We start from the raw sequence: 18,078 nt of genomic DNA, 5'->3' as shown, positions 1-18,078 counted from the left end.
CGTCTTTATCGAGGGTGTCAGTAGTTTCTGCTCGTCTTTATCGAGGTGTCAGTAGTTTCTGCTCGTCTTTATCGGGGGTGTCAGTAATTTCTGCTCTTCTTTATCGGGGTGTCAGTAATTTCTGCTCGTCTTTATCGAGGGTGTCAGTAGTTTCTGCTCATCTTTATCGAGGGTGTCAGTAGTTTCTGCTCGTCTTTATCAGGGTGTCAGTAATTTCTGCTCGTCTTTATCGAGGTGTCAGTAGTTTCTGCTCGTCTTTATCGGGGTGTCAGTAGTTTCTGCTGCGTCTTTATCGGGGTGTCAGTAATTTCTGCTCGTCTTTATCGAGGGTGTCAGTAATTTCTGCTCGTCTTTATCGAGGGTGTCAGTCATTTCTGCTCGTCTTTATCGAGGTGTCAGTAGTTTCTGCTTGTGTTTATCGGGGTGTCAGTCATTTCTGCTCGTCTTTATCGAGGGTGTCAGTCATTTCTGCTCGTCTTTATCGAGGGTGTCAGTAGTTTCTGCTCGTCTTTATCGAGGGTGTCAGTAGTTTCTGCTCGTCTTTATCGGGGGTGTCAGTAATTTCTGCTCGTCTTTATCGAGGGTGTCAGTAGTTTCTGCTCGTCTTTATCGAGGGTGTCAGTAGTTTCTGCTCGTCTTTATCGAGGGTGTCAGTAGTTTCTGCTCATCTTTATCGAGGGTGTCAGTAGTTTCTGCTCGTCTTTATCGAGGGTGTCAGTAGTTTCTGCTCATCTTTATCGAGGGTGTCAGTAGTTTCTGCTTGTGTTTATCGGGGGTGTCAGTAATTTCTGCTCGTCTTTATCGAGGGTGTCAGTAATTTCTGCTCGTCTTTATCGGGGGTGTCAGTAATTTCTGCTCGTCTTTATCGAGGGTGTCAGTAGTTTCTGCTCGTCTTTATCGGGGGTGTCAGTAGTTTCTGCTCGTCTTTATCGGGGGTGTCAGTAATTTCTGCTCGTCTTTATCGAGGGTGTCAGTAATTTCTGCTCGTCTTTATCGAGGGTGTCAGTCATTTCTGCTCGTCTTTATCGAGGGTGTCAGTAGTTTCTGCTCGTCTTTATCAGGGGTGTCAGTAATTACTGCTCGTCTTTATCGAGGGTGTCAGTCGTTTCTGCTCATCTTTATCGAGGGTGTCAGTAATTTCTGCTCTTCTTTATCGGGGTGTCAGTAATTTCTGCTCGTCTTTATCGAGGGTGTCAGTAGTTTCTGCTCATCTTTATCGAGGGTGTCAGTAGTTTCTGCTCGTCTTTATCGAGGGTGTCAGTAGTTTCTGCTCGTCTTTATCGAGGGTGTCAGTAGTTTCTGCTCGTCTTTATCGAGGGTGTCAGTAGTTTCTGCTCGTCTTTATCGAGGGTGTCAGTAGTTTCTGCTCGTCTTTATCGAGGGTGTCAGTAGTTTCTGCTCGTCTTTATCGAGGGTGTCAGTAATTTCTGCTCGTCTTTATCGAGGGTGTCAGTAGTTTCTGCTCGTCTTTATCGAGGGTGTCAGTAGTTTCTGCTCGTCTTTATCGAGGGTGTCAGTAGTTTCTGCTCGTCTTTATCGGGGGTGTCAGTAATTTCTGCTCGTCTTTATCGAGGGTGTCAGTAGTTTCTGCTCGTCTTTATCGAGGGTGTCAGTAGTTTCTGCTCGTCTTTATCGAGGGTGTCAGTAGTTTCTGCTCGTCTTTATCGAGGGTGTCAGTAGTTTCTGCTCGTCTTTATCGAGGGTGTCAGTAGTTTCTGCTCGTCTTTATCGAGGGTGTCAGTAGTTTCTGCTCGTCTTTATCAGGGGTGTCAGTAATTACTGCTCGTCTTTATCGAGGGTGTCAGTCGTTTCTGCTCATCTTTATCGAGGGTGTCAGTAATTTCTGCTCTTCTTTATCGGGGGTGTCAGTAATTTCTGCTCGTCTTTATCGAGGGTGTCAGTAGTTTCTGCTCATCTTTATCGAGGGTGTCAGTAGTTTCTGCTCGTCTTTATCGAGGGTGTCAGTAGTTTCTGCTCGTCTTTATCGAGGGTGTCAGTAGTTTCTGCTCGTCTTTATCGAGGGTGTCAGTAGTTTCTGCTCATCTTTATCGAGGGTGTCAGTAGTTTCTGCTCGTCTTTATCGAGGGTGTCAGTAGTTTCTGCTCGTCTTTATCGAGGGTGTCAGTAATTTCTGCTCGTCTTTATCGAGGGTGTCAGTAGTTTCTGCTCGTCTTTATCGAGGGTGTCAGTAGTTTCTGCTCATCTTTATCGAGGGTGTCAGTAGTTTCTGCTCGTCTTTATCGAGGGTGTCAGTAGTTTCTGCTCGTCTTTATCGAGGGTGTCAGTAGTTTCTGCTCGTCTTTATCGAGGGTGTCAGTAGTTTCTGCTCGTCTTTATCGAGGGTGTCAGTAGTTTCTGCTCGTCTTTATCAGGGGTGTCAGTAATTTCTGCTTGTCTTTATCGAGGGTGTCAGTAGTTTCTGCTCATCTTTATCGAGGGTGTCAGTAGTTTCTGCTTGTGTTTATCGGGGGTGTCAGTCATTTCTGCTCGTCTTTATCGAGGGTGTCAGTCATTTCTGCTCGTCTTTATCGAGGGTGTCAGTAGTTTCTGCTCGTCTTTATCGAGGGTGTCAGTAGTTTCTGCTCATCTTTATCGAGGGTGTCAGTAGTTTCTGCTTGTGTTTATCGGGGGTGTCAGTCATTTCTGCTCGTCTTTATCGAGGGTGTCAGTCATTTCTGCTCGTCTTTATCGAGGGTGTCCGTAGTTTCTGCTCGTCTTTATCGAGGGTGTCAGTAGTTTCTGCTCGTCTTTATTGAGGGTGTCAGTAATTTCTGCTCGTCTTTATCGAGGGTGTCAGTAGTTTCTGCTCGTCTTTATCGAGGGTGTCAGTAGTTTCTGCTCGTCTTTATCGAGGGTGTCAGTAGTTTCTGCTCGTCTTTATCGAGGGTGTCAGTAGTTTCTGCTCGTCTTTATCGAGGGTGTCAGTAATTTCTGCTCGTCTTTATCGAGGGTGTCAGTAGTTTCTGCTCGTCTTTATCGAGGGTGTCAGTAGTTTCTGCTCGTCTTTATCGAGGGTGTCAGTAATTTCTGCTCGTCTTTATCGAGGGTGTCAGTAGTTTCTGCTCGTCTTTATCGAGGGTGTCAGTAATTTCTGCTCGTCTTTATCGAGGGTGTCAGTAGTTTCTGCTCGTCTTTATCAGGGGTGTCAGTAATTTCTGCTCGTCTTTATCGAGGGTGTCAGTAGTTTCTGCTCATCTTTATCGAGGGTGTCAGTAGTTTCTGCTCGTCTTTATCAGGGGTGTCAGTAATTTCTGCTCGTCTTTATCGAGGGTGTCAGTAGTTTCTGCTCGTCTTTATCGAGGGTGTCAGTAGTTTCTGCTTGTGTTTATCGGGGGTGTCAGTCATTTCTGCTCGTCTTTATCGAGGGTGTCAGTCATTTCTGCTCGTCTTTATCGAGGGTGTCAGTAGTTTCTGCTCGTCTTTATCGAGGGTGTCAGTAGTTTCTGCTCGTCTTTATCGAGGGTGTCAGTAGTTTCTGCTCGTCTTTATCGAGGGTGTCAGTAGTTTCTGCTCGTCTTTATCGAGGGTGTCAGTAGTTTCTGCTTGTGTTTATCGGGGGTGTCAGTCATTTCTGCTCGTCTTTATCGAGGGTGTCAGTCATTTCTGCTCGTCTTTATCGAGGGTGTCAGTAGTTTCTGCTCGTCTTTATCGAGGGTGTCAGTAGTTTCTGCTCGTCTTTATCGGGGTGTCAGTAATTTCTGCTCGTCTTTATCGAGGGTGTCAGTCATTTCTGCTCGTCTTTATCGAGGGTGTCAGTCATTTCTGCTCGTCTTTATCGGGGTGTCAGTAATTTCTGCTCGTCTTTATCGAGGGTGTCAGTCATTTCTGCTCATCTTTATCGAGGGTGTCAGTAGTTTCTGCTCGTCTTTATCGAGGGTGTCAGTAGTTTCTGCTCGTCTTTATCGGGGGTGTCAGTAATTTCTGCTCGTCTTTATCGAGGGTGTCAGTAGTTTCTGCTCATCTTTATCGAGGGTGTCAGTAGTTTCTGCTCGTCTTTATCGAGGGTGTCAGTAGTTTCTGCTCATCTTTATCGAGGGTGTCAGTAGTTTCTGCTTGTGTTTATCGGGGGTGTCAGTAATTTCTGCTCGTCTTTATCGAGGGTGTCAGTAATTTCTGCTCGTCTTTATCGGGGGTGTCAGTAATTTCTGCTCGTCTTTATCGAGGGTGTCAGTAATTTCTGCTCGTCTTTATCGGGGGTGTCAGTAATTTCTGCTCGTCTTTATCGAGGGTGTCAGTAATTTCTGCTCGTCTTTATCGAGGGTGTCAGTAGTTTCTGCTCGTCTTTATCAGGGGTGTCAGTAATTACTGCTCGTCTTTATCGAGGGTGTCAGTCGTTTCTGCTCATCTTTATCGAGGGTGTCAGTAATTTCTGCTCTTCTTTATCGGGGGTGTCAGTAATTTCTGCTCGTCTTTATCGAGGGTGTCAGTAGTTTCTGCTCATCTTTATCGAGGGTGTCAGTAGTTTCTGCTCGTCTTTATCGAGGGTGTCAGTAGTTTCTGCTCGTCTTTATCGAGGGTGTCAGTAGTTTCTGCTCGTCTTTATCGAGGGTGTCAGTAGTTTCTGCTCGTCTTTATCGAGGGTGTCAGTAGTTTCTGCTCGTGTTTATCGGGGATGTCAGTAGTTTCTGCTCATCTTTATCGAGGGTGTCAGTAGTTTCTGCTCGTGTTTATCGGGGATGTCAGTAGTTTCTGCTCATCTTTATCGAGGGTGTCAGTCATTTCTGCTCGTCTTTATCGAGGGTGTCAGTCATTTCTGCTCGTCTTTATCGGGGGTGTCAGTCATTTCTGCTCGTCTTTATCGAGGGTGTCAGTCATTTCTGCTCGTCTTTATCGAGGGTGTCAGTCATTTCTGCTCGTCTTTATCGAGGGTGTCAGTAGTTTCTGCTCGTCTTTATCGAGGGTGTCAGTAGTTTCTGCTCGTCTTTATCGGGGGTGTCAGTAATTTCTGCTCGTCTTTATCAGGGGTGTCAGTAATTACTGCTCGTCTTTTCGAGGGTGTCAGTCGTTTCTGCTCATCTTTATTGAGGGTGTCAGTAATTTCTGCTCATCTTTATCGAGGGTGTCAGTAGTTTCTGCTCGTCTTTATCGAGGGTGTCAGTCATTTCTGCTCATCTTTATCGAGGGTGTCAGTAGTTTCTGCTTGTGTTTATCGGGGTGTCAGTCATTTCTGCTCGTCTTTATCGAGGGTGTCAGTCATTTCTGCTCATCTTTATCGAGGGTGTCAGTAGTTTCTGCTTGTCTTTATCGAGGGTGTCAGTAGTTTCTGCTCGTCTTTATCGAGGGTGTCAGTCATTTCTGCTCATCTTTATCGAGGGTGTCAGTAGTTTCTGCTTGTGTTTATCGGGGTGTCAGTCATTTCTGCTCGTCTTTATCGGGGGTGTCAGTCATTTCTGCTCGTCTTTATCGAGGGTGTCAGTAGTTTCTGCTCGTCTTTATCGAGGGTGTCAGTCATTTCTGCTCGTCTTTATCGAGGGTGTCAGTAGTTTCTGCTCGTCTTTATCGAGGGTGTCAGTAGTTTCTGCTCGTCTTTATCGGGGTGTCAGTAGTTTCTGCTCGTCTTTATCGAGGGTGTCAGTAGTTTCTGCTCGTCTTTATCGAGGGTGTCAGTCATTTCTGCTCGTCTTTATCGAGGGTGTCAGTAGTTTCTGCTCGTCTTTATCGAGGGTGTCAGTAGTTTCTGCTCGTCTTTATCGAGGGTGTCAGTAGTTTCTGCTCGTCTTTATCGAGGGTGTCAGTCATTTCTGCTCGTCTTTATCGGGGGTGTCAGTCATTTCTGCTCGTCTTTATCGGGGTGTCAGTAGTTTCTGCTCGTCTTTATCGAGGGTGTCAGTAGTTTCTGCTCGTCTTTATCGAGGGTGTCAGTAGTTTCTGCTCGTCTTTATCGAGGGTGTCAGTCATTTCGGACGCCGCTTTATATTTCTGTGTGCATCGACGTACATGCCGATTTCTCGCAGGACAAAAATTGTTAGATCAAATGTTCTGATAGCCAGTGTATCCCAGCAGACAGTCAGAGGGTCAGTACTCTGGAATGGGACGGTTGGTGGTCTACTGTGGGATGTTATGGATCCAGTTCACTGAATGGTCTCTCTGTCCAGCTAATGATGTCATGCCCGTAGAGCTCTGTTTAAGAAGACAGGCTAATAAACCACAATGCAATAGCTGGATAGAGAACTACTTGTGTCGTATGTTGAACTATCTCAATCTCTATTGCAAAATGTATATTTGTCTCAATGAGGTAAACCTGAATTAATAAAGGTTAACAAAACACAATGTAGAAAAACTCTTCTTCTTCTTCTTCTCCTAATCCTTCTTCTCCTTCTTCTTCTTCTTCTTCTAATCCTTCTCCTCGTTCTTCTTCTTCTTCTCCTAATCCGTCTTCTTCTCCTTCTTCTTCTCCTTCTCCTCCTTCTTCTTCTTCTTCTCCTAAACCGTCTTCTCCTTCTTCTTCTTCTTCTTCTTCTTCTTCTTCTTCTTCTTCTTCTTCTTCTTCTTCTTCTTCTTCTTCTTCTTCTTCTCCTAAACCGTCTTCTCCTTCTTCTTCTTCTTCTTCTCCTTCTTCTTCTCCTAATCCTTCTCCTCCTTCTTCTCCTTCTTCTTCTCCTAATCCTTCTCCTCCTTCTTCTCCTTCTTCTTCTCCTAATCCTTCTCCTCCTTCTTCTCCTTCTTCTTTTCCTAATCCTTCTTCTCCTTCTTCTTTTCCTAATCCTTCTTCTTCTTCTTCTTCTTCTTCTTCTTCTTCTTCTTCTTCTTCTTCTTCTAATCCTTCTTCTTCTTCTTCTTCTTCTTCTTCTTCTTCTTCTTCTTCTTCTTCTTCTCCTCCTCCTTCTTCTTCTTCTTCTTCTTCTTCTTCTTCTTCTTCTTCTTCTTCTTCTTCTTCTTCTTCTTCTTCTTCTTCTTCTTCTTCTTCTTCTTCTTCTCCTAATCCGTCTCCTCCTTCTTCTTCTTCTTCTTCTTCTTCTTCTTCTTCTTCTTCTTCTTCTTCTTCTTCTTCTTCTTCTTCTTCTTCTTCTTCTTCTTCTTCTTCTTCTTCCTCCTCTTCTTCCCTCCAGAGTGCGTTTCCTGCTGGGTGGTCGCCAAGGAGAGTTTAAGTTCCTGCCCCCGCCGGGCTACGCTCCGTGTTTCGAGGCTGTGCTACCCAGGGAGAAGCTGAGAGTGGAACACAGCCAGGAGTACAAGGAGGACCACAGTGAGACCAGGGATCTACTGGGTCCCACCATCACCCTGTCCCAGGCTGCCTTCACCCCTACACCTGTTGACACCAGCCAGGTGGGTAAAGAATACCCTTTACTATACTGTGTCATGATGGGTGTCAACTCTACTTTAACTAGTCAACAACTGACAGGAGTTAAGGTCAATTGACTAGCCTCCCTTGCCTCAGTAGTTAGCCCAGATCTACTTTAACTAGTCAACAACTGACAGGGGTTAAGGTCAATTGACTAGCCTCCCTTGCCTCAGTAGTTAGCCCAGATCTACTTTAACTAGTCAACAACTGACAGGGGTTAAGGTCAATTGACTAGCCTCCCTTGCCTCAGTAGTTAGCCCAGATCTACTTTAACTAGTCAACAACTGACAGGGGTTAAGGTCAATTGACTAGCCTCCCTTGCCTCAGTAGTTAGCCCAGATCTACTTTAACTAGTCAACAACTGACAGGGGTTAAGGTCAATTGACTAGCCTCCCTTGCCTCAGTAGTTAGCCCAGATCTACTTTAACTAGTCAACAACTAACAGGGGTTAAGGTCAATTGACTAGCCTCCCTTGCCTCAGTAGTTAGCCCAGATCTACTTTAACTAGTCAACAACTGACATTAGTTAAGGTCAATTGACTAGCCTCCCTTGCCTCAGTAGTTAGCCCAGATCTACTTTAACTAGTCAACAACTGACATTAGTTAAGGTCAATTGACTAGCCTCCCTTGCCTCAGTAGTTAGCCCAGATCTACTTTAACTAGTCAACAACTGACATTAGTTAAGGTCAATTGACTAGCCTCCCTTGCCTCAGTAGTTAGCCCAGATCTACTTTAACTAGTCAACAACTGACAGGGGTTAAGGTCAATTGACTAGCCTCCTTGCCTCAGTAGTTAGCCCAGATCTACTTTAACTAGTCAACAACTGACAGGGGTTAAGGTCAATTGACTAGCCTCCCTTGCCTCAGTAGTTAGCCCAGATCTACTTTAACTAGTCAACAACTGACATTAGTTAAGGTCAATTGACTAGCCTCCCTTGCCTCAGTAGTTAGCCCAGATCTACTTTAACTAGTCAACAACTGACATTAGTTAAGGTCAATTGACTAGCCTCCCTTGCCTCAGTAGTTAGCCCAGATCTACTTTAACTAGTCAACAACTGACATGAGTTAAGGTCAATTGACTAGCCTCCCTTGCCTCAGTAGTTAGCCCAGATCTACTTTAACTAGTCAACAACTGACAGGGGTTAAGGTCAATTGACTAGCCTCCCTTGCCTCAGTAGTTAGCCCAGATCTACTTTAACTAGTCAACAACTAACAGGGGTTAAGGTCAATTGACTAGCCTCCCTTGCCTCAGTAGTTAGTCCAGATCTACTTTAACTAGTCAACAACTGACAGGGGTTAAGGTCAATTGACTAGCCTCCCTTGCCTCAGTACTTAGCCCAGATCAACACTAGTTATAACTAAGTGAGGTCCCAGAACAACAACCTCTGTCCCCATGCACTGTGTGGGTAATGCTTGTGGCCAATGGCATGGACTTCCTGTGTATCATGTGTTGTGGTTTCAGGTTGTTCTGCCTCCTCACCTGGAGAGGATCAGGGAGAAGTTGGCCGAGAACATCCATGAGCTGTGGGTGATGAACAAGATTGACCTGGGCTGGACCTACGGAGCTGTGAGTACACACGTGCGCGCTCACACAAGCACGCACGGTCACACGTGTACGCTAATGATGCGCGGGTCAGCTGTTTGTTCACCCGCACCTCCTGAAATGGCTAATAACCCATCCACAACGGTTTAGAACTGCGTAAAACTTGCTCTAAAACTGAACATTTTGTTGAGGGAATTGCAGGAAATAAACTTTAAAATGTTCAATTTTCTCTCCGCCATCAAGACGAGGGTCATTACATTTTCTTTCCCACTTGTTGAGGGGGGGGGCAAATCTCGCATAGGGCCCCCAAAAGATTAGAGCCGGCCCTGGTCATTACTTGTTGCCCTAGAAGACTAAATAAACCCTTACTCACCAGAATATAATACATCAGTTGGTTTCCTCTTTCATCTTTCATCTCTGCTGTTCTAGAGCAGCAAGGAGTTAGACTGCCCTGTAGGGGGTTAGACTGCCCTGTAGGGGGTTAGACTGCCCTGTAGGGGGTTAGACTGCCCTGTAGGGGTTTAGACTGCCCTGTAGGGGGTAGACTGCCCTGTAGGGGTTAGACTGCCCTGTAGGGGGTAGACTGCCCTGTAGGGGATTAGACTGCCCTGTAGGGGATTAGACTGCCCTGTATAGGGGGGTAGACTGCCCTGTAGGGGGTTAGACTGCCCTGTAGGGGTTAGACTGCCCTGTAGGGGGTTAGACTGCCCTGTAGGGTTGTAGGGGTTAGACTGCCCTGTAGGGGGTTAGACTGCCCTGTAGGGGGTTAGACTGCCCTGTAGGGGTTAGACTGCCCTGTAGGGGTTAGACTGCCCTGTAGGGGGTTAGACTGCCCTGTAGGGGTTAGACTGCCCTGTAGGGGGTTAGACTGCCCTGTAGGGGGTTAGACTGCCCTGTAGGGGTTAGACTGCCCTGTAGGGGTTAGACTGCCCTGTAGGGGTTAGACTGCCCTGTAGGGGTTAGACTGCCCTGTAGGGGTTAGACTGCCCTGTAGGGGGTTAGACTGCCCTGTAGGGTTGTAGGGGTTAGACTGCCCTGTAGGGGGTTAGACTGCCCTGTAGGGGGTTAGACTGCCCTGTAGGGGTTAGACTGCCCTGTAGGGGTTAGACTGCCCTGTAGGGGGTTAGACTGCCCTGTAGGGGTTAGACTGCCCTGTAGGGGGTTAGACTGCCCTGTAGGGGGTTAGACTGCCCTGTAGGGGGTTAGACTGCCCTGTAGGGGTTAGACTGCCCTGTAGGGGTTAGACTGCCCTGTAGGGGGTTAGACTGCCCTGTAGGGGTTAGACTGCCCTGTAGGGGGTTAGACTGCCCTGTAGGGGGTTAGACTGCCCTGTAGGGGTTAGACTGCCCTGTAGGGGGTTAGACTGCCCTGTAGGGGGTTAGACTGCCCTGTAGGGGGTTAGACTGCCCTGTAGGGGGTTAGACTGCCCTGTAGGGGTTAGACTGCCCTGTAGGGGTTAGACTGCCCTGTAGGGGGTTAGACTGCCCTGTAGGGGGTTAGACTGCCCTGTAGGGGTTAGACTGCCCTGTAGGGGGGTAGACTGCCCTGTAGGGTTGTAGGGGTTAGACTGCCCTGTAGGGGTTAGACTGCCCTGTAGGGGGTTAGACTGCCCTGTAGGGTTGTAGGGGTTAGACTGCCCTGTAGGGGGTTAGACTGCCCTGTAGGGGTTAGACTGCCCTGTAGGGGGTTAGACTGCCCTGTAGGGGTTTAGACTGCCCTGTAGGGGGTTAAGACTGCCCTGTAGGGGTTAGACTGCCCTGTAGGGGGTTAGACTGCCCTGCAGGGGTTTAGACTGCCCTGTAGGGGTTAGACTGCCCTGTAGGGGTTAGACTGCCCTGTAGGGGTTAGACTGCCCTGTAGGGGTTTAGACTGCCCTGTAGGGGTTTAGACTGCCCTGTAGGGGTTAGACTGCCCTGTAGGGGTTAGACTGCCCTGTAGGGGGTTAGACTGCCCTGTAGGGGTTAGACTGCCCTGTAGGGGTTAGACTGCTCTGTAGGGGGTTAGACTGCCCTGTAGGGGGTTAGACTGCCCTGTAGGGGGTTAGACTGCCCTGTAGGGGGTTAGACTGCCCTGGAGTCCTGGAGCTATGTTGGTTATCCTCTACCACTGACAGTCAACATGTCCCTGTCGGTTTAGACATTTCCCTCCACTAATCCACCTATCAGACAGGGGTGGGTGACTGCTACAGACATTAGTGACACCGGGGAAAGTCCTGGAGCTATGTTGGTTATCCTCTACCACTGACAGTCAACATGTCCCTGTCGGTTTAGACATTTCCCTCCACTAATCAGAAGCAGTTCCTGTGTGGGATACTGTCTCTCAGGGCCTCTCTTACCCCAGCAGGTAGTTGAGGATTCAGATAATGGTGTTGTGTTCCAGGTTCGGGACATCAACAGATAATGGTGTTGTGTTCCAGGTATGAAGCAACAACAGATAATGGTGTTGTGGTCCAGGTTCGGGACAACAACAGATGATGGTGTTGTGTTGCAGTTACAGGACAACAACAGATAATGGTGTTTTGTTCCTGGTACGGGACAACAACAGATAATGGTGTTGTGTTGCAGGTATGGGACAACAACAGATAATGGTGTTGTGTTGCGGGACAACAACAGATAATGGTGTTGTGTTCCAGGTTCGGGACAACAACAGATAATGGTGTTGTGTTGCGGGACAACAACAGATAATGGTGTTGTGTTCCAGGTTCGGGACAACAACAGATAATGGTGGTGTGTTGCGGGACAACAACAGATAATGGTGTTGTGTTGCGGGACAACAACAGATAATGGTGTTGTGTTTCAGGTTCGGGACAACAACAGATAATGGTGTTGTGTTGCGGGACAACAACAGATAATGGTGTTGTGTTCCAGGTTCGGGACAACAACAGATAATGGTGTTGTGTTGCGGGACAACAACAAATAATGGTGTTGTGTTCCAGGTACGGGACGATAACAGATAATGCTGTTGTGTTCCATGTTCGGGACAACAACAGATGATGGTGTTGTGTTGCAGGTACGGGACAACAACAGATAATGCTGTTGTGTTCCAGGTTCGGGACGACAACAGATAATGGTGTTGTGTTGCAGGTACGGGACGATAACAGATAATGGTGTTGTGTTGCAGGTACGGGACGACAACAGATAATGCTGTTGTGTTCCAGGTTCGGGACAACAACAGATGATGGTGTTGTGTTGCAGGTATGGGACAACAACAGATAATGGTGTTGTGTTGCAGGTACGGGACGATAACAAACGGCAGCATCCTTGTCTGGTGGAGTTCTCCAAGCTGCCTGAGCAGGAGAGGAGCTACAACCTACAGATGTCTCTGGAGACTCTCAAGTAAGTTTCCACCCTGGATACTATTGCTGCTCGGTATAATCCCTAGTTACCACCCTGGATACTGTTCCTGCTGGGTACAATCCCTAGTTACCACCCTGGATACTGTTGCTGCTGGGTACAATCCCTAGTTACCACCCTGGATACTGTTGCTGCTGGGTACAATCCCTAGTTACCACCTGGATGCTGTTCCTGTTGGGTACAATCCCTAGTTACCACCCTGGATACTGTTCCTGCTGGGTACAATCCCTAGTTACCACCCTGGATACTGTTGCTGCTGGGTACAATCCCTAGTTACCACCTGGATGCTGTTCCTGCTGGGTACAATCCCTAGTTACCACCCTGGATACTGTTCCTGCTGGGTACAATCCCTAGTTACCACCCTGGATACTGTTCCTGCTGGGTACAATCCCTAGTTACCACCCTGGATACTGTTCCTGCTGGGTACAATCCCTAGTTACCACCCTGGATACTGTTCCTGCTGGGTACAATCCCTAGTTACCACCCTGCATACTGTTCCTGCTGGGTACAATCCCTAGTTACCACCCTGGATACTGTTCCTGCTGGGTACAATCCCTAGTTACCACCCTGGATACTGTTCCTGCTGGGTACAATCCCTAGTTACCACCCTGGATACTGTTCCTGCTGGGTACAATCCCTAGTTACCACCCTGGATACTGTTCCTGCTGGGTACAATCCCTAGTTACCACCCTGGATACTGTTCCTGTTGGGTACAATCCCTAGTTACCACCCTGGATACTGTTCCTGCTGGGTACAGTCCCTAGTTACCACATTGCATACTGTTCCTGCTGGGTACAATCCCTAGTTACCACCCTGGATACTGTTCCTGCTGGGTACAATCCCTAGTTACCACATTGCATACTGTTCCTGCTGGGTACAATCCCTAGTTACCACCCTGGATACTGTTCCTGTTGGGTACAATCCCTAGTTGAAACTATCCAGACTGTTCCTGTTGGGTACAATCCCTAGTTACCACCCTGCATACTGTTCCTGCTGGGTACAACCCCTAGTTACCACCCTGGATACTGTTCCTGCTGGGTACAATCCCTAGTTACCACCCTGGATACTGTTCCTGTTGGGTACAATCCCTAGTTGAAACTATCCAGACTGTTCCTGTTGGGTACAATCCCTAGTTACCACCCTGGATACTGTTCCTGCTGGGTACAATCCCTAGTTACCACCCTGGATACTGTTGCTGCTGGGTACAATCCCTAGTTACCACCTGGATGCTGTTCCTGCTGGGTACAATCCCTAGTTACCACCCTGGATACTGTTCCTGCTGGGTACAATCCCTAGTTACCACCCTGGATACTGTTCCTGCTGGGTACAATCCCTAGTTACCACCCTGGATACTGTTCCTGCTGGGTACAATCCCTAGTTACCACCCTGGATACTGTTCCTGCTGGGTACAATCCCTAGTTACCACCCTGGATACTGTTACTGCTGGGTACAATCCCTAGTTACCACCCTGGATACTGTTCCTGCTGGGTACAATCCCTAGTTACCACCCTGGATACTGTGCCTGCTGGGTACAATCCCTAGTTACCACATTGCATACTGTTCCTGCTGGGTACAACCCCTAGTTACCACCCTGGATACTGTTCCTGCTGGGTACAATCCCTAGTTACCACATTGCATACTGTTCCTGCTGGGTACAATCCCTAGTTACCACCCTGGATACTGTTCCTGCTGGGTACAATCCCTAGTTACCACCCTGGATACTGTTCCTGCTGGGTACAATCCCTAGTTACCACCCTGGATACTGTTCCTGCTGGGTACAATCCCTAGTTACCACATTGCATACTGTTCCTGCTGGGTACAATCCCTAGTTACCACCCTGGATACTGTTCCTGCTGGGTACAATCCCTAGTTACCACATTGCATACTGTTCCTGCTGGGTACAATCCCTAGTTACCACCCTGGATACTGTGCCTGCTGGGTACAATCCCTAGTTACCACATTGCATACTGTTCCTGCTGGGTACAACCCCTAGTTACCACCCTGGATACTGTTCCTGCTGGGTACAATCCCTAGTTACCACATTGCATACTGTTCCTGCTGGGTACAATCCCTAGTTACCACCCTGGATACTGTTCCTGCTGGGTACAATCCCTAGTTACCACCCTGGATACTGTTCCTGCTGGGTACAATCCCTAGTTACCACATTGCATACTGTTCCTGCTGGGTACAATCCCTAGTTACCACCCTGGATACTGTTCCTGTTGGGTACAATCCCTAGTTGAAACTATCCAGACTGTTCCTGTTGGGTACAATCCCTAGTTACCACCCTGCATACTGTTCCTGCTGGGTACAACCCCTAGTTACCACCCTGGATACTGTTCCTGCTGGGTACAATCCCTAGTTACCACATTGCATACTGTTCCTGCTGGGTACAATCCCTAGTTACCACCCTGGATACTGTTCCTGTTGGGTACAATCCCTAGTTGAAACTATCCAGACTGTTCCTGTTGGGTACAATCCCTAGTTACCACCCTGGATACTGTTGCTGCTGGGTACAATCCCTAGTTACCACCCTGGATACTGTTCCTGCTGGGTACAATCCCTAGTTATCACCCTACATACTGTTGCTGCTGGGTACAATCCCTAGTTGAAACTATCCAGACTGTTCCTGCTGGTTTTGGCATATGACCCAAATGACACAGACAGAACATGTAATGGAATGGAGGAATGGTCTGATGGGTGGATTTCTGTAGAACAAACATACATTTGAACTATATTGCAGTCAGTTTTATGATTTTTCAAAACATGTCCCAAGTTCTCTTGATCCGTACATCATCACAGAGTGGTGTCATTCTTTGTGTTAGACTCTTACCCATTTCTATGATCAATTAACTTTTTGTCAGGAGACGGGATTTTCAATACCTGGTTCAGCTCTCCATGAACTGAATATCACACCCGTTAGACTACTTCTCTCTCAGCAAGAAACCGCCGATTTGACTTCCAGGAGTAATTTAAAACGCCTGGCGGGACAACTTTGTTAGTTTTAATTAATTGCATATTTCCTGGAGATGAGAAGGAGGGAGAGAGAGAGAGAGAGAGAGAGAGAGAGAGAGAGAGAGAGAGAGAGAGAGAGAGAGAGAGAGAGAGAGAGAGAGAGAGAGAGAGAGAGAGAGAGAGAGAGAGAGAGAGAGAGAGAGAGAGAGAGAGAGAGAGAGAGAGAGAGAGAGAGAGAGAGAGAGAGAGAGAGAGAGAGAGAGAGAGAGAGAGAGAGAGAGAGAGAGAGAGAGAGAGAGAGAGAGAGAGAGAGAGAGAGAGAGAGAGAGGTGAAGACAGACGGAGTGCCATCTAAATGCAGAAATTAATTCCGTGACCTGAATCTCAGACACATCAATGTCCCAAATGGTACCTTATTCCCTATATAGTGCACTACTTTATACTATAGCCCTATTCCCTATATAGTGCACTACTTTATACTATAGCCCTATTCCCTATATAGTGCACTACTCTATACTACAGCCCTATTCCCTATATAGTGCACTACTTTATACTATAGCCCTATTCCCTATATAGTACACTACTCTATACTACAGCCCTATTCCCTATATAGTGTACTACTTTATACTACAGCCCTATTCCCTATGTAGTGCACTACTTTATACTACAGCCCTATTCCCTATATAGTACACTACTTTTGACCAGGATCCATAGGAATTTGGTAAAAAGTAGTGCACTATGTACAGAAAAGGGTCCCATTTGGGATGCAAGCACGGCTGGGGAGCATTTATTTTAATTAAACTTAGTGGATTATAATGGAGAGTGTGTGTGTGTGCTCAATGGCAACATATTCCCTACATCGTGCACTACTTTTAAAATAGAGCCCTATGGGCCCTGGTCAAAAGTAGGGTGCTATAAAGGGAATCGAGTTCCATTTGGGACACAGATTGAGGCAGGGAGGGACTGGAACAGAACGGGCCACCGGGGTCTCCTTGTTGTAAACTATTAAGTCATTCAGTATTCAGTAGTGTTCACAGCAGGGATTAAACACTGGAGTTTATATGGGACTCTCACCATCAGATCTGACAGACACACCAAGTACCATACACTGAGTGTACAAAACATTAGGAACACCTGCTCTTTCTGTGACCAGGTGAATTATTCATACTGGACTCTCACCATCAGATCTGACAGACACACCAAGTACCATACACTGAGTGTACAAAACATTAGGAACACCTGCTCTTTCTGTGACCAGGTGAATTATTCATACTGGACTCTCACCATCAGATCTGACAGACACACCAAGTACCATACACTGAGTGTACAAAACATTAGGAACACCTGCTCTTTCTGTGACCAGGTGAATTATTCATACTGGACTCTCACCATCAGATCTGACAGACACACCAAGTACCATACACTGAGTGTACAAAACATTAGGAACACCTGCTCTTTCTGTGACCAGGTGAATTATTCATACTGGACTCTCACCATCAGATCTGACAGACACACCAAGTACCATACACTGAGTGTACAAAACATTAGGAACACCTGCTCTTTCTGTGACCAGGTGAATTATTCATACTGGACTCTCACCATCAGATCTGACAGACACACCAAGTACCATACACTGAGTGTACAAAACATTAGGAACACCTGCTCTTTCTGTGACCAGGTGAATTATTCATACTGGACTCTCATGGAGCCCTCAGATCAGACAGACACACCAAGTACCATACACTGAGTGTACAAAACATTAGGAACACCTGCTCTTTCTGTGACCAGGTGAATTATTCATACTGGCCTCTCACCATCAGATCTGACAGACACACCAAGTACCATACACTGAGTGTACAAAACATTAGGAACACCTGCTCTTTCTGTGACCAGGTGAATTATTCATACTGGACTCTCATGGAGCCCTCAGATCAGACAGACACACCAAGTACCATACACTGAGTGTACAAAACATTAGGAACACCTGCTCTTTCTGTGACCAGGTGAATTATTCATACTGGACTCTCACCATCAGATCTGACAGACACACCAAGTACCATACACTGAGTGTACAAAACATTAGGAACACCTGCTCTTTCTGTGACCAGGTGAATTATTCATACTGGACTCTCATGGAGCCCTCAGATCTGACAGACACACCAAGTACCATACACTGAGTGTACAAAACATTAGGAACACCTGCTCTTTCTGTGACCAGGTGAATTATTCATACTGGACTCTCACCATCAGATCTGACAGACACACCAAGTACCATACACTGAGTGTACAAAACATTAGAACACCTGCTCTTTCTGTGACCAGGTGAATTATTCATACTGGACTCTCATGGAGCCCTCAGATCAGACAGACACACCAAGTACCATACACTGAGTGTACGCAACATTAGGAACACCTGCTCTTTCTGTGACCAGGTGAATTATTCATACTGGCCTCTCACCATCAGATCTGACAGACACACCAAGTACCATACACTGAGTGTACAAAACATTAGGAACACCTGCTCTTTCTGTGACCAGGTGAATTATTCATACTGGACTCTCATGGAGCCCTCAGATCAGACAGACACACCAAGTACCATACACTGAGTGTACAAAACATTAGGAACACCTGCTCTTTCTGTGACCAGGTGAATTATTCATACTGGCCTCTCACCATCAGATCAGACAGACACACCAAGTACCATACACTGAGTGTACAAAACATTAGGAACACCTGCTCTTTCTGTGACCAGGTGAATTATTCATACTGGACTCTCACCATCAGATCTGACAGACACACCAAGTACCATACACTGAGTGTACAAAACATTAGGAACACCTGCTCTTTCTGTGACCAGGTGAATTATTCATACTGGACTCTCACCATCAGATCTGACAGACACACCAAGTACCATACACTGAGTGTACAAAACATTAGGAACACCTGC

The 18,078-nt window shown here is 46.9% G+C and overlaps 1 protein-coding gene across 1 annotated transcript in view; it reads left to right on the top strand.

Moving 5' to 3' along the window:
* Positions 1-18,078, top strand: part of LOC127925442 (ryanodine receptor 2-like) — a 150,323-nt gene that overhangs the window by 82,929 nt on the left and 49,316 nt on the right. Inside the window, exons 12-14 of the mRNA XM_052510313.1 lie at positions 7,050-7,266; positions 8,743-8,847; positions 12,055-12,158. Coding sequence (XP_052366273.1) covers positions 7,050-7,266; positions 8,743-8,847; positions 12,055-12,158 — 426 coding nt within the window. The remainder of the gene's footprint in view (positions 1-7,049; positions 7,267-8,742; positions 8,848-12,054; positions 12,159-18,078) is intronic.

The sequence above is a fragment of the Oncorhynchus keta genome, unplaced genomic scaffold (genome assembly GCF_023373465.1).
Source record: "Oncorhynchus keta strain PuntledgeMale-10-30-2019 unplaced genomic scaffold, Oket_V2 Un_contig_5577_pilon_pilon, whole genome shotgun sequence".
Classification (NCBI taxonomy): domain Eukaryota; kingdom Metazoa; phylum Chordata; class Actinopteri; order Salmoniformes; family Salmonidae; genus Oncorhynchus; species Oncorhynchus keta.
Note: the sequence above shows the minus strand (reverse complement) of the source record. Positions and strands in the feature narration are given on the sequence as shown.